Raw genomic sequence first — 17,032 nt, forward strand, 5'->3', positions numbered from 1 at the left:
AATAAATCTCCCAAAACTTACAAATGTAATAGTTAAACTACTTTTTGAAAATGTGTGTATGGATTATGTGCATGTTCATGTGTTTTGTTAACATGTGTGTAAAGGTACCAAAGCACGTCTATATACCTATGTGTGGAGGCCAGTGATCAACTTCAGATGTCTTCCTCAGTTCCTGGCAGTCTTCTTTTTAGAGACTAGCTCTTTCTCACTGAACTTGAACCTTAGTTACTTGAGGAAGCCATCTAGGCAATGAACTTTGGGGCCCCTGCTATCTCCACTTCTAGACTGTCTCACTCTACTGACTTCATGTGAGCATTGAGCATCCAAATGCAGCTTGTACAGAAGGCACTTTATCAACTGAACCAGCTCCTCAGCCCCTTAAAACTCATTAAATAGTATTGAAAAAGGCATGAGCAAATACTAATTATGTACAATACCCATGTATTAAAAGATTATCTTAAAATGACTCTTCCTAAATTAATAATATAATTCCTAATTAATAATAAAAATATAAATAATAATAATAACCCATAATAATGTGATTCCAGTCAAATATAAAGACCTTTCAAGATTCTCTCAACGTTAACATGGAATACAGAACTCCATATATATCCAATACAGTCCTGAACATAGAGAGACCAAGCAAGAACAGCTATGAAGAATTGTGTGCAAGTCAGAGGAATCTTAAAACTAAATTTATTTGTTTTCAAAACACAACCTTGATTTTTATATTGTTTCTTACTCTGCTTATCTTCCCCAGATCCCTTTCTTTCTTTCTTCCCTTCTTTCTCTTTTCTGAGTATATATGGGTACATTTATGTGTGTGTACGCGTGTGCATGTATATGAGTATGTGTGCATGTGTGTATGGAAAGCACATTAGGGTTGGCTGGCTTGCCATTGACCCGCAGGCATCTGCCTGTCTCTGCTCTCCCGGCATTGGGAATACAAGGGTGTACCATCACACTGCTTTGCATGTGAATACTGGCAATAAAACCCAGGTCTTTGGGCTTGTGAGAACTTTTCCAACTGAGACAGGCCCAGAGCCCAGATCTTTTGGTCTTCACACTCTCATCCTCTATGACGTCTCTGGCCTCTTAAATCCAAACTTCCTCTTCTCTGACTCTCAGCCCTCCCCAGCGCCAGCTTGCATTAGTGCATCCCTGCTCTTCCACTAACCCTGCAGTCCTGCTATTCCCACTTGCCCTTCACCTACTGCACAAGACCACTTACACTCTTGTGTATCTTGATACGACTGCAATCAAGCCAATAATCTGCTTTCAATCCTCAGTAAGCCCCCTTCTCACTACAAACAGGATCAAGTTCAAAGTCTGGGTGTTCAGGATCCTTGACACCGTATCATCCGGAATGATTTCTTGCCAAAGCATAAACTTTTACACACCCTCTGTTCCATTCACATTGAACTAATTCCCACTTCCCGTACTTTCATAAAAGTCATGAACTTTCACAGCTCCAGCTTTTATCTCAGTTATTTGGCTCTAAATTATTGCTCCACCTTTTTACCAGGAAAAAAAAAAAACTGCACAATGTCAAGATCCAGCTCAAATGTCACCCTTCATGAGAAGGCTTCTTTATAACAGATGTAGAGAATTCTGTCTTTAGTACTAACACAATATTTTGCTTATTACATTTTGATATTTACGATTGAAGAGTTTAGTGTCCCATTCCCCAGGTACGTAATGAAATCCCTGCAGGAAGGGCATGGAATTGTTTTGAATCCACCAAACACATTCCTGAAACATATCATGCACACTATATTGTTTATGTTCATTTACATCACACAGCCTATCAGCTTACACAGACCTTGTGTATTTAATCCATACCTGTTTTATGAACTAGATATTACTATCCCTGTGTTACAACTGAAAGGACTGAAGTTCAAAAGCATTGTAAGTAGATCAAGTTAACATAATTTAACACCAAGAGCTATGATTTGCCCATATGTCTCCCACACGATACCTAGTGCTCTCTATATTAAATTACACTACCTACATTCCTGCTGCTAATTTCTATCGGGCTTCTTAGCTATATAGTAAATTCAGGTCAGCCAAGGCTACATTAGACTCTGTCTGAAAAACAAAAGCAATAATACATATTTTCGTATGTTCCATAGTTTGTAAAATGCTTTAAGGCAGGAAAACATTCTTAGTTTCTTTACCTATACCTCTTACTCACTCGGTTATGAGAACTGACATTAAATTGAGAAGGTTGGAATTTTACTTTCTTCTGGCCGTACTGTACTCACTTGATATTCAAACTGTCCTTCCCATGAAACAAATCCACTAGAATAAGCTTCCAGTCTGACGGTCACATAGCATCAACACTTTTAGAGAAATGGCTGGTTATACCCACAATTCCCTGCTGTTCTTTGGGCAGGTAAGCACTTATTGATGGACTTGAAAAGGAGAATGGAAAATTAGGCACAAGTTATTTTCAGGGCTACCATTCTTGTGATATAGTGTCTTATCATAAAGCTCTAGCTAGCCTGGACCCAGCTTAATAGACCAAAGTGGCTTCAAACTCACAGAGATCTACCTACCTCTGCCTCCTGAGTACTGGGTTTAATGGTGTGTGCCACCATGCCTGGCTTACAAGACTACTGTCTCACAAAGTGAGGAACCTGCAGGGCCTGTGGCCACAGCAGCCTGGTGGTCACCACAGGTAGGCTGGAACATTGAACCAGGGGCCCCACCAACAGTGAATCAGAAGTGGCATCCCTTTCTTTCTGTTCAATTGGCAGGGCCCATCCAAGTCTGCAACTTTCTGATACCATTGCAAAGAAGCTGATCACAATGCTAAGGACATTGGAATTCAGGAAGCATTGGGGCTCAAACGGTCTTAGACATTTCTATACCTTGGAGACCAAGACCAGCGAAACCAAGGGGGATCCCCTGCATGGCACATGGGTCCAGCAGCACAGCCAGTCCTCGTGTCCACATTCCTGGATAACCAGGCCAGTTTGTTTGTCGGTTACTAAATCACAATCCAGATGAGTTTACACAAAGAAAGCGACAATTACATTTACTTTGCAAAGTCACAGTAGAACAGTTACAAATCAAACAAACAGTCTTTCATTTAATTTATTTTATCACATTTCTGTCTTTCTCATTTGTAAACAGAGAAAATGTGAACCATGTGCCTTTAAATCTACATAACAAGAACACAGTGTAGAGTACAGAAATGTGCTTTATCTATTCCATAATATGGGGGTTGTGTGACAAGGTGAAATCACAAAATCAAGTTGCTTAAGATAAAGTAATAGAAATCAAGATTGGCTAATATAGACTATCCCCAAATAATTCCATAAGTAATTACTAGTTACATCCCATCTATTGCCAAGTATCAAAGTCCACAGGGTATGTACAGGAAGTACTCCTGTCAGAGCCCTATTCTTCACATATCTTAAGTAAACAAAAAACAAATCCTCCCAAAATGTACAAGATCTGGGTGTCATAATTTTTGATAGTATCCATTTTTAAAATCTAAATTGAAATAACTTTAGCATACAGTTATGTCAATATTATATACTCAAACTAAAGTTAGATTGCAATCATGCTATTAGTGTGTCTATAACCATGTAAATAAACTATTATCTAGTTGGAAAAAAAGAAAGTGTGGAGGTTGGAGAGCTGGCTCAGTCGGTAAAGCACTTCCTGTGAAAGCATGAGGAACAGAGTTCAGGCCTTAGCACCTACGTTAAAGCAAGCAAAGCTCTGGACATGTTCTGGTAATCCTAGCACAGAGATGTGTTTTTGGAATCTCTTGGACCACCCTAACCAAAAATTGAAATGGCTCTTTCCCATGTCTATAACTGCAACACACACACACACACACACACACACACACACACACACACACACACACCAGGTAAAGTGAGGAGCCCAGGATTCCATTTTACTTCATGTTTCTGTGCCATGCTTCATTCATGGTAAATATTCGGTAAATGTCCAATGAATTAATGAACATTTGTAGCTGAGACCCATGTGCTCAAACTTAGCTCTTGGTAAACAGAGGATCGTGGATATTTAAGTTCAAGTCAATCCAGATGGCAAATAAAATCCAAACCAGAAACTACTGGGAGACTATGTAGCCAAGATTCTGTTCATGTACTAGTCAGTGTTAATCGAACGTTGCCAACATGTCTTGAGTATATGAGACTCAGGAGCATGTATGTTGGCATCCGTTTCTCTCTCACACCTTCCCAAACAAAAACATCTTTGGGGGTAAGGGATTTAAGTTCTCAAGAAGCAAGGTTTACACTGCTTGGGAATGAATATATTTTCCTACACAGCAAGACAAAAAAAAAGATCTTTATCTCACAAATGTTTTTATTAAGATCATCTTTGTAAAAATAAGTACTTGTGATTTAAAATATTCTGTGTCCTATGTACTTACACTGCCGTGCACAAAAGCAATACATCAGTAAGTTCCAGGCAAAGTAACATACACTTCACATGTATTTAATTCTCATAATAACATTATGATGCTCATATCATCTCCATTTTTGTATATCAGAAATTAAGCATAACAGAGTTGATAACCAAATTGCAAAAATCATAGTGACTATAGAAGAGTCGGGATTGGAGTACATTTGTGTCCAATTCTAAAGCCCATCCTCTCTCTCTCTCTCTCTCTCTCTCTCTCTCTCTCTCTCTCTCTCTCTCTCTCTCTCACACACACACACACACACACACACACACACACACACACACACACACATTATTTAATGTATGTGTGAACCCCTGTATAGGTCAGAGAACAACTCTCTGTAGCCAGTTTTCTCCTTCCACTCTGTGGGCTCTGGGGGTGAAACTCAAGTCATCAGGGGTGGTGGTTTGGATGAGAATGGCCCCCATAGGTATGGAGTCACCAGGGAGTGACACTATTTGAAAGGAATAGGGGGTGTGGCCTTGTTGGAGGAAGAGTGTGTCACGGGGGTGAGGGGATATCAGAAAGCCCATTCCAAGACCAGAGTCTCTTGCTTTTTCCGGTCTGCAGATCCTGAGGTAGAACTCTCTCTGATACCACTTCTTCAGCACCATGTCTGCCTGTGTGTCATTATAATTCCTGCTATGATGACTAGTCCTCTGAAACTGTAAGTCAGCCCCAATTAAATGCTTTTCTTTATAAGAGTTGCTGTGTTCAGGGTATTTCTACATAGTAATAGAACACTCACTGACTAAGACATCAGGCTCGGAAGTAAGTGCCTTTACCTGTGTTCCATTGCACCAACCTCCTAGTTCTTAATAAATTGTTATTCTGAAATAATAATAATAATAATTTTGAAACCCCACACTCCCAAACATTCAAATATTTAACTCTACAGAGGCTATTCATAGGTATATTTAGTTATTTTATATGTGATGGAGGTATTCCATTTCCAGCTCCTCACACACAGAGAATATTCTCTCAAAAGAGCTAGGGCCTTCAATTTTACTTCACTCAAGTGTAAAGTGTTGGTCTTATCCTGACCGTGGAGTGCGAGGCCTTTAAAGTTAAAAAACACTGAGGAAAAGATGCAACCTTGTGCTAACAAATCAAACAGATGGATCCCTGTGGTAGAGTCACTGCTCCTCAATTGACAGTCTTGTGATGTTTGTGTTGACTGTAGTTCCAGAGTATGGAGCCAGACAAAAGGAAGGGAAGGCATCTGAAATGTGGAAACCCGGGCTCCTTTCTCATCACTACCCCTGTGATAGGCCAGGCCACCAGTGAACCTTCCCTGGTTCTTAGTTTCCTCACACATCCATAAGAGATTGTGATGTTCATGGGATTGGTGGGGGCTTCTTCCACAAAGACGGGGACTCTAGACTTTCTGTTTGTTTGTTTTTGTTTTTAAGACCAAGTCTTACTGTGTAGCCTTGGGTGACCTGCAATTCACAATGTAGACCAAGATGGCTTTGGACTCACAGAGATGGTCCTTATCCTGTCTCCTGTCTTCTGGGATTAGGTGCATGTGCCACCCCATCTGGCTAGACTTTGATGATTGTTTTATTTGGAATTCTTTGGTGTGAAGATGTTATTGTGGCATGTGGCATGGCGACACATACAGAGTTACTTGGCTTCTTTTTACTTGGCTGTTTTCCATGTTCAATGTTCCTCGTTGGAGGCATCTTAAAGGTTTTAATCTCTATGCTCCAAAGTATATCATATGCTGCCCCACAAGAGGATGCAGTTTGACAAATGTATCCTCAAGCAATATGGCTGTTGCATGACATTAAGTAGAGAATTGAGGTTGCTACAACCTCACTAGATAATATCATCTTATGTGATTACTGTTACATGAATTCTGTTACTTACTGAAATGGTGTATATATACATATACAACATTATATTTATGTAAGTACATATGGCCACATACACCTGTCTTACAATACTTACTAGAAAACACACACACAAATACATATACCCTCAACTGCTGAGCATGTGCCATCTCAAAACATGTTGGGGAAGGGAACAGAATTCCATCTATCCAGGGTAGTCAGTCAACTGACCTGATGCCCCAGAGGCTCCCGGCACAGCACAGGAACCAGCCATTATCCCAATAAACACTTCACCTCCAGTCAAAGCCAAAGACGGAGTTCACAGAACGCTGATAGGAGCAAGCAGGTCAGTAGCCACTGGAGGTGGCTCTGCGGTGCATGGTCCACACGCTGACAGCTCAACATCGATGAGAAATGCAAGGAATGAGCAAACCGTTACACCCTGCTGTCCTCCGCCTCCGCCTCCCCCATCACACCGAGTAAGCGTCATCCACAGAAACCTCAGCAGCACAGCAGATACCAAACTCTGATAGTAAATACATACACTTTTTATCTCAGGCTCCACGATGACTCCACTCATTGGTAAAATACCAAAGTGTTAAACCATGTTGGAGTCTTTTTTTTTTTTTTTTTAAATCTGAGTTAAATACTTTGTACAGTGTATGGGCACACACCATTAAATTTCACTGGAGGGACTTTTGACCTCATTACTAGCATTCAAGGAATTTTTAAAGTGTGATTGACAGCAAATATTTAGCTGAAACTACAAATGTAAATTGCTAGAGAGAAAAAGCTGAGTAGAACAAACACCGCCTAGGTTCACTTTCTGGATTTCAATTAGCACCCAATTTACAGTGCTTCTTAATACAAATATATAGCTGAGCTTCTTGGCATGACCTGATAGGACAAGCACGTGTTTTGTGAGAAGCCAGAGAAACAAGTAATCCATTAGGCCAAGATGCCTCAAAATCCAATAGTCAATACCATGTCTCCAGGACTGAAAATGGATAGAACTAAATAAATAAACAAGAGAGCCCTTCTGGCATTCTGGAAAAGCATATCATTCTGCGAAATTCATTTCATACCATTGAGGCTAGAAAGAAATTTTTAAATATTTTTTTCTCTCAAAGTGATATTATTGAATAGGAAACTAAAGGAAATTAACTGCTTAAACCCTATAACTAAATAGTTCTGCTATATCTAGACGTGAGGAGAAGATTCTCAGTCATCAAATGTTGATAATTCCACAATCTGTTCCCAATGTTGGAATAAGAAAGAATTATAAGTGACTTCAAAGATCTCCCAGAAAATGAAATCTTGCATCCCCTGGAATCTCTCTGGTCACGTGAGCACTGGCCTAGCCTTGATCTCAACTCAAGATCATGCAGAAGGCATTCCTAGAGTAGGGGGGTGGCAACAGAGCCCCGAATAGCACCATCACCCCAGATGCCAGATGGTTCCACCAGGATGTACCATGCCTCGTTTTAATTGATATCCATCTATGCTTTCTGCCATTTCCTAAGAATGCTTATGGAAGGCCCTAGTTTAAAACATTTTAGCAGAGGGACTAAGGCACTATTAAAACATCAGATAACACACGAAACGGATAATGGTTAATCATCGGTTCTAGATTCGAGTCTCCACTTCAGTGTCAATAGGACATTTTCTGTAACTGCTAGTTGTGAATTTCACATTTACATAAGCTATGATTGCTGAGACACTCAAAAGTAGGGTTCATACCTGCACAATAAGGGAGGAAGACTTGGTTCCAACAGAAAAAAAAATATGTTCATATTAGATTGTCATAGAGAAGTGAGCCATTATGGGAGCAAGAGTTGTTTTATACATATCAGTTTTTTTCAAGAAGTCTTTCCTAAGCTCTTACACACTTTGAGTTACATTTAAGAGGAATTCTAAATGCAGATAGTAGGGCTAAATATGTCCCTCCTTGAAGAAATCATAAAAAGCCCATGAAACATCACAAGAAATAGCTAGGGATATGGGAGAGGTGGAAGATGTCTGTAATAAACTATAAAATCACTGATGAAGAAGGAAGCCTGAAGAAATGGCTTAGTGGTTAAGAGCGCTTGCTGCTTCTCCAGAGAACTTGGGTTTGAAGGTTCACAAGCATTTGTAACTCTACTTTCAGAGTATCGATCACCTTCTACTGGCCTTTTCAGCCAACAGGCAGACATATGGTGCATAGATTTTCATGCAGCCAATAGGCAGTGTACCCATACACATACAAACACAGACATACACACACACAAACACCTACATACACACACAACAACAACAAACTAAAGAGGGAAATTGAAAGGATACAAATAAATGCAAAGTTGCAAGGATATTGCTAAAGTACACACATTACCCAAACATATTTACACAATTAAATCAAAATATTAATGTCTTACTTCACTGAAATAAATAAATAATTCTTCAATTTTGTAGAAAGCCACGAAAGACCTAGACTAGCCAACTCAGTCTTCAGCAAAGAGAAGAGCTGGAAGCCTCACACTACCTCATTCCAGAATGTACCACAAAGCTCTAATATTTAGTCCAGCATGGCACTGGCATAAAAAGAAAAAATGGACATACAGAGCAAGAGAACAAGACAGAGGGCCCAGAAATAGTCTTGTGCTTTTGGAGCCAAATGACATTCAACAGAATCTCCCAAAACACACATTAGATTGTCATGGAAAAGTGAGCCATTGTGGGGGCAATAGTTGTTTTTATACATATCAATTTGTATATCAATTGTCTTAGAGACAAGTCTAAGCTGGGCCCGAACTTACTGTGTATGCCGTGTAACCAAGGAACACCTTTATCTCCTGATCCTCTTACCCCAACCAGCAGGTGCTGAGATATTAGACATGTACCTTACACCAATCAAAAGACATGTTTCAATAAACAGTACTAGGAAAGCTATGTCAACATGAAGAACAAGCTGAACCTGCACATTTTGGAAAATCAACCTCAAGGGGATTAAAAACATCAACATAAAGTCCCCAAACTGTAAAACTGCTAGAAGAACAAAGAAGCCATTTTGTACCATTGATCCAAGCAAGGATTATTTTGGTCAAGGATGTAAAGATGCAGGCAACAAAGGAAAAAAGTGGACAAGTGGGATTATAAGAAACTAGAAAGACCCCTAACTGTAAGGAAGAAACATCCAAGTGAAGAGACAACCCACTGAAGTGGAGAGATAGTCTCAAACTTCACCTAGGACAAGCAGTTAATATCCTCACTCTTTGAGGAAGCCGACAGCACAGAACCAAAACTGTCCAGCTGAATTTGGAATTTTCCAATCACACTGTATGGGGAGACAAGAATGTGAAGAGTTCAGACACCCTACCAACAAGGAATGGGTAAGGAAAGAAGGGAAGGGGGAAAGGAAAGGGAGAGGAGAGGAGGGGAGGGAAGAGGAGGGAAAGAGAGAGGAGGGAAGAGGAGGGGAGCAGAGGGGAGATGGAAAGGAGAAATTAGGCTTAAAACAATGACCTGGTCTAAGAAAATACATTGAAGAAGAAATCATTTTATTGCCAGTAACTGCTACATGTGAACCAGAGCATCCACTGGCCCTCCAGACAAGAGTAAAATAAGTGCTCACAGCAAATGAAGACTAGAATTCAAATATCCAGAACATAATGCCGTATCCAGCTGTCTTGCGAACCTTATTTTGGGCCATTTCTCTGTTGGCTGGCACCAGAGGCCAGAAGAGGAAAAAAAAATGTATTTTCAAGATCTGAGCCATGAAAGCTAAGGCAGAAGGAAGGGACTGGCTAAGGCAGCAGCCCTGGAAGTGGGTTTCCAGTGTGAGAGCTTGGCAGTCTAGAGAGGCGCCGACTTCAGGGTAAATGTTTGGATATTTCAAATTGTGATGGAATAAAGTAGATGTGGAACTGAGCAAGTTCTGAAATGCTGTACCTAAGAGGATGCCAGTCCAGCCAGGAAACACAACACCAAGAACAACAAAAACAACTTGCCTAGAAATTAGAAATTATAAACTTATGAAAGTTTCCCCCAGACCTAGTGTACATGGAAACTAGGACCCTGGTCCTGAGGAAAAGCAGAAAGGGTTCCTTGGGATGCCAAAGGCTTGTTTTTTTTCCTGATGGTGCTTGCAGATGCTTCTCAAAGGGCAAGCTCGACCTCTTACCTCAATGACCTTTAAGAAAAAGAACCAACTACTCACGAACTTCAAGGTAGAAAACTGTTTCACACAAAGCTCACTTGTAAGGGCAGAAAGAACTTACTGCCAAACACTGGGCTTCATCCGTCAGTCCTCTAAGTTTTTACTCATCATTCCAAACACAATTTAGTCATTCTCCATATTTTCAGTTGCCTGAACATCCTTAATACCTTCTTAAGCATAAAGAAATGAACAGAAGGAAGAAAAGAAGGGAGGGAGGTGTCTTAGTCCAATTAGTTCATCGGTCTCTGCTTCTACACATCCTTTCTACACAACTCTGGCAGATAAGCTTGTGGATTGAATTTTCCCAGACACTTCACAGATGTCAGTCCTCAGGTTAACACTTACTGGAGCAGCAGTATGAAAGGAGACACAGAGACACGTCACCCCCTGCTTTAAGACAAGCTCCCCTAGCCTCAGGCTCCCTTGTATCTCTGCAGACCCTTTTACAACTCCAGAGGGTGAGAGCAACCTCACTGCAATGCATTAAAATGATCAGATGAGCTACCAGTACAGTGCAGTGAGGAGGTCAGCTGGACATCCCTTCATGTTGTTCTATCTGTCTGGTGAGTATACCTGAAGTCATGGTCCACTAAACCACATATTTTCATTTATACCAGAAATGTCTCAATCAATTCAACCAAACTTCCTGTCTCTCCTATAGTCTTTCCAGTCTTGAAATCAGAACTCCTATAGGTAAACAGTTGCATTCAGCTTCATGAATGCATTAAGGATGGAATGATTTTTTAACAAATTATGAGTGAGAATATTATCCCTTGGGTACCATGTTTTTAATCTTATTTGAAATAGAGTTTTACAATTGAGACTCTGAACAGTCTTGTGTTGAGAATGTACTAGATTCCTAAGCGTGGATCTGGTAATATATCTTTGTGATAAATATTTAAACTGCTTATGACCTCTGACTTCCAGGATGCGGATTTAAAATAAATGAAATTAAATTATCAGTCATGTCCCCCACATGTGATATGAAAGTCCTTTCCTCTACACCAATCAGGATTACAGGAAAGCCTGGGCTCATTTCTGCGGTTTATGACTGTTGTTTGTTGGCTTGTGTTTCAAAGAAAGCCTCAGAAAGGAAAGGTGAAGACGTAGCTGGGATGGAGTTCCAGGGTGATATGAGAAAGGCGTTTAATGTCTTTCAGTCTCTGTTTGCCTGTCTGTGTAGGGGGAAGATTAACAAACTCCAGCACACTGGGATGTTGTGACCCCAGTGAGAACCGTGCACTCAGCAAAGTTTCAACCCTTAATGCTGTTTGTCACTGTACCAGCAAGTCACTGCACAATGCAAGGAATATCAGGACGCTTGACAGTGACCTTCAGGAAGGACTTGATTCTCAGTCCTGGACCAGGCCCTGGAATCCACTCCATGTGCTCTGGACCTGGAAAGGGCCTCTCTTGACTTTGGTTATCTTTCCCAACTGGTCTGCATCTCTTTTATTTCAGCAATCTTCTCTTGACTCTCGTTTGAGTCATGGTCATGTTTTCTCTGGTTATTTTAACTTTTGTTTGTCTTACACAGTACTAATAAAAGAGACGAGTTTTATCACTCTCTAGCAGAGTGATCAATTAAATCCTTTCATCTCAGTGTGTTAAAGGTGGGAGAGAACACTTGAAAAAAGCCCCCAGACTCTCTTCAGACTTCTTTGCCTTCTACGCTGGCCATTCTTTCTTTCTCAACATGTGCAAACAGACATACACACTAACAGACACACAGTCCAAGATAGGTTAAAAAAAAAAAAAAGAAGAAGAAGAGCAATAATAATTCTGTTATTATTTTCTGTTTTAATTCCAAAATTCATACTCAAAAAATAATGCTATAATGAAAGGGAAATGAAAAGTCAATATTGCTCAAGTTGTCTTTTTCCCTCTCTTTCTGTGTTTATTTGCAAAGAATAATAAACATTCCATGCTTAAGGTGTGCTGGAGCACATAGTACAGACATCTCACCTAGGTAGCTGGTGAATCTTTCACACAAAAGAGCATCACAATAGACAATTCTCTTACAGTATTTTTGGACCTCGCCCATACCTAAAGACAAGCAAGAAATGCACACTTTCCAAGTTGCAGCATTACAACAAATACTCTACCTACCAAAAGTCACATTTGGAAAGTTGCTTAGCATCTAGTCACCACTATAGCTGAAGAATTTCCTGAACCAAACCATCAAGTCCCAGGAATATGGAGAACCAGTGTTAATGGCACCAAGAGCGAATTTATTAACACGGAACGTAATCAGAATTCTGAGCTCAAGACACATATCCCTGAATCTGCATAAAATGTTCACTATGAAAGATCTGACAACTTGCGAGCCGGACAAGGCAGTGTGTCATCATAGGTAAGAATTTTCAGCATTTTCCTTCAGTTGTGCACAGGTCTCCTTTAGGACCAAGAATGGTTGACTTGGGTTTACTTACCTACGGAAACGAAGAAAATCCAACCACAGACCTACCAATCAGTCTTGGAATCTGGATACACTTAGGTCTGTTTGCTATCTGGCCCACCCTTTCTCTGTGTGGAGGCCATACCTCTTGACCTGGGACAGACCTTGCCTTCAATTTCCCAAGGACACTGTTACTTTGGCCTGTTACAGTAACCTTCCCAAAGTTATTCATGAGTTCATGCTGAACTGAGATTGCCTCTGCCACAATCCAACAGAACCTAGGCTAGGGAATCTTCTAGCCAGAACCTTGACTGTTGTTTCAGTCAGTGTTGAGCAACCTGGGGCACTGAGCTCACATGGTCCCTAAGAACCACATGCATGCATGAGTGCGTGAGGCTCCCACCACAGGCCAGACAGAAGATGCCTGGTGGCACTGGGCAAGTGGAAGAGAAGGTGTTCCTGGACCCCGCGGGGAGAGTTCTAGGTTTCAGACAGTGTCAATCAATCCCACGCTGTCCTGATCGTGTTTTCAGGAAGGAAGACACAAACTTGAATGGGATGGCAACTTGGTATAAATATTTTTAGATTTGTTTTAAAATTGGAAAAAACAAATAACTGGAATCTTATCGAGAATTGAGTTCTCCTAAGGCTGACACAACACCTTTCTGGTCTGAAATTCACACTTAAAACTTCTGGTAAAACAGAGAGTGAAGATGTCCAGAGGTAACGATGCCATCCCCACCCACCTTTTGGAAAAGTCTGCCCACTTGGTCTTGAACAGACGCTGGGCAACCGCGTCCTGGAACAGAGGAGGTCTTGTCCCCTCCTGATGCATTGAACCCGCTGCGTGTTGGCATTTAAAACCCACAGAAGCCAGCTGTGTTTATGACTTGTTTAATTTCACAGTGGGTGGGGGAGGGATCTGAAACTCCGGGAACGGGACGTTTGCCTTAAAGGAGTGCTTGGCATCTGAGCCTACTAGCACAGAACTCCAGGGAACTTGGGCCACGCAGGGTGGAGAGGAGGAAGGAAAAAGGAGGGGGGAGAGGGGAGGAGCGGCGGAGGGGCTGGGGAGGGAGAGAAGGAAACAGGTGAGCTCCAACTGCTTCCAGAAGGAGAGTCCAGCACCTTGGTCCCCAGCGGCGCGCCACCGTCCCAACTTAAGACAGTCACTTACCGGCTTTGCACGGGTCCTTGTAATCTATAGGCTCCGTTTTGTCCTCTTCGTTCCCATCAAAAGTGTAATCATAATCGAGGCTAGTGCAGACCCACAGCTCCCGGGAAAAAACAATACCCGAGACCACTAACCACAGGGGCATCCTCGGGGAGAGCGCTTGCAAACCCATCCTCCTCCCCCAGAGGAAAAGGAGGGGGACCAGACTCGGGAGGGCCCGCGTGGATCTGCGGGGTTCAAGGGACAGTGCTGTCCTCCCCACGGGGAGGCTCCTCGGGAAGACCTGAGTGTTCAGGTGTCCGGAAACATGCGGGTGTCTTCGGGACGGTCGAGAGGGCAAGCACTGCCTGGCTTCCCCGGGTGCTGGGGGACTTGGCTGCGGGTGGGGGGGGCCCCGCGGGTGGGCGGAGGGCAGGTGAGGAGCTCGGCCCGGGGCAGCCGCAGGCAGCCCGGCTGGGTCCAGGTCGTCCTTCCAGCGGCCGAACTTCCCGCGATCGCGGCCGCGGCGACCGGCGCACCGCGGGCTCAGCTGCCACCCGAGCTCGGGCTCCCGCGCCGCCGCGCCCCCGCCGCTGTCAGGACCCGCGGCCGAGCGCGAGCTGCAGCCGCCTGCGCCCGCCGCCGCCGCCGCCGCCGCCACCGCCGCCGCTGCCGCCGCTCGGAGAAGATGAATCCGGTCTGCACATCAGCACTTCTGAACTGAAAGGGGAGACCGAGGAAGGGGGTGGGGGGCAGGCATTTCTACGACATCAGACCTTAAAAGCCTGCAGAAGCCAGGGAAGCTCCTGACTGCCGGGAGAGCGGAGGGGTGTGAGGGTTTGGAGTGCCTCTTCTCCCCCCCACCCCTCCCTCCAAGCTGTCTTTTTACCCTCTTCCTAACTTGAAAAAAAAAAAAATCTTCGCAGCATCTAACCCAATCACTCGCATCCTGCTTACTTATTCATACAATCAGGGTCAGGATCCGGGCCACAGCCTCCTCTCTGACTTCGTTTGATAGCCTTATACAAACAAACAGGAGCGCGCTGACATTTCCATTTCTATTTTACTAAAGATAATAATAATAAAAAAAAAATGTATTCCCCATCTGCCCTCCATGAACAGCAATTAATAGATGAGGTACGTGTCGAAGCACAGCGCCAGACCGGGGGTGGCGGGAGGGATCGTGACAACTTCACAGCGAATCACCCCAGCCTGCCCCCACCCCACGCCACCCGCAGATAAATGGGCAGTGTGTCTTTCTTTGCCTGGCTGCTGGTTTCACCTTCCTACTTCCCCAAGAGTGGAAGAAAAGTCTCTGACCCCTGTCTGTTTAGGTAAGAAAATCAGAGTTCTGTGCAAAGTCAGTCTCCCAACCAACAAAGTTTTACTAAGAACCGGAGAAATTAATTTAAAAGGAAAAAAAAAAAAAAAGATCGAGTTCCAGATCGCACCAGCAGGAAACGCTAAGCCCTCGCTGATGGGCCGGCGCGAGGGCTCACGTGGGCGCAGGAAGGGAAGTTGGAAGTAATAACTCGCCACGCAAATTTTCTGACAGTTCTGGCGCCCATGCCCAGCGCCTCCTAGTACCCCTTAGGCTCCACTTGTTTGACTTCCTCCCTAGCACAGGGTGTGAGAGCCCGGCAGCTGCATCGGAGAGGTAAACCACACGTCAGCCAGCAGCAGACTCAAGACAAACACAGGTTGTGGGACTTTGGGGAAGGGGGAAAGAAAAAAAAAAAAGTCGGAGGAAATCTCTGCAAAAACCCCTGGTGTGAGCAATTCCGAGGTTTCCCACATCTGTAAGTAGTTTCCAAAATAGGTGAGACGACTTCCCCCACCCCCAAGCTTCCGGGGGCCTGGCAAGCTGAGCTCTCCTTTTCTAACAAGATCCTGTGCTGTCATTTTAGCCCAGACTTACAGTCTTCCGTGGCTTTTGTATCTTTATTTGAGGAACCTGCCCCTGTTCCAAGTTGCCATTTAGGCAAAAGTAAGGAGCCAGGCACGCACAACCCCCCCCCCCACACACACACACACACACCCACACACCCATTAGGAAAGGTTTGGAGATGTAACTAGTTCTATGCTTCCTACTGAAGAGCAAGCAGATAATCTTGAAGATTTTCTACTTGAAGCAAAAGGATGGGAGGATCCGGGGTAAGGGAGCTGATTGCTTCCCCTTGGCAAAGTTGGAGTTTCTCAAAGACCACTACAGTGATGGATGGCCTCTTTTCTCAAACATCTAACCCCATCATACAGAGCAGACCCGCAGGTTTAAAAAAAAAAAAAAATTTAAAAAAAAAAATGCTTGATCAAGGAGGTAAAGACACTGCTTTTGGAATTTCTTGCTGAGTCATGCTCAATATATTTTAACCCAACCCGAAAAGCTGTTTGTATAATTAATGCTGGTGTTGCTCCTGCAGGGCTAAACAAAAGTGCATCCTATATGGCCCGTCTCAGACCCAGAAATACAGATTTTCTTTAGAAGACCCTCACCTTTGAACTGCTGACTGTGTCCGAATTTCCTGCCCTGGACTCACTAAATGCCTAGAAACATTTATCACATATTGGCTTTTCAGAGTCTGTACCTAGAGTGCACATCCTTGGCAAGATTGAACATGTTTCATCATTTATTGGGAGAGAAAATGGTACCATATGGGGACATCTGCCTTATTATTAATAGACAGTGATGTCTGTTAGATCTTCCTCACAGACCTGTCACTGCTCAGTTTAAAATTTTCATAAATTTGGATGAGGGATGTAACTCAGTTGATAAGAGTGCTTGCTTAGTATGCACAAACCCCTGGGCCAGACCCTCATGATCACATAAAACAAGTGTAAACTTGGTGGAGGACTAGGAGTTCAAGGTCATCCTCAAATACATAAGGAGTTTAAGACCAGCTGCAATACAAGAGACTCTGTTTCAAAAGCGAAATAAAATAATAAACAAAAATGTAATGTATTTATAATCCAGAGAACCGGTGGTTAACATACTAGAGCATCAGAT

The 17,032-nt window shown here is 42.9% G+C and overlaps 1 protein-coding gene across 1 annotated transcript in view; it reads right to left on the minus strand.

Moving 5' to 3' along the window:
- Positions 1-15,411, minus strand: part of Tll1 (tolloid like 1) — a 184,168-nt gene extending 168,757 nt beyond the window's left edge. Inside the window, exon 1 of the mRNA XM_028881029.2 lies at positions 14,053-15,411. Coding sequence (XP_028736862.1) covers positions 14,053-14,221 — 169 coding nt within the window. The 5' untranslated portion in view covers positions 14,222-15,411. The remainder of the gene's footprint in view (positions 1-14,052) is intronic.
- Between the last annotated feature and the right edge of the window lie 1,621 nt (positions 15,412-17,032).

The sequence above is a fragment of the Peromyscus leucopus genome, chromosome 17 (genome assembly GCF_004664715.2).
Source record: "Peromyscus leucopus breed LL Stock chromosome 17, UCI_PerLeu_2.1, whole genome shotgun sequence".
NCBI lineage: Eukaryota > Metazoa > Chordata > Mammalia > Rodentia > Cricetidae > Peromyscus > Peromyscus leucopus.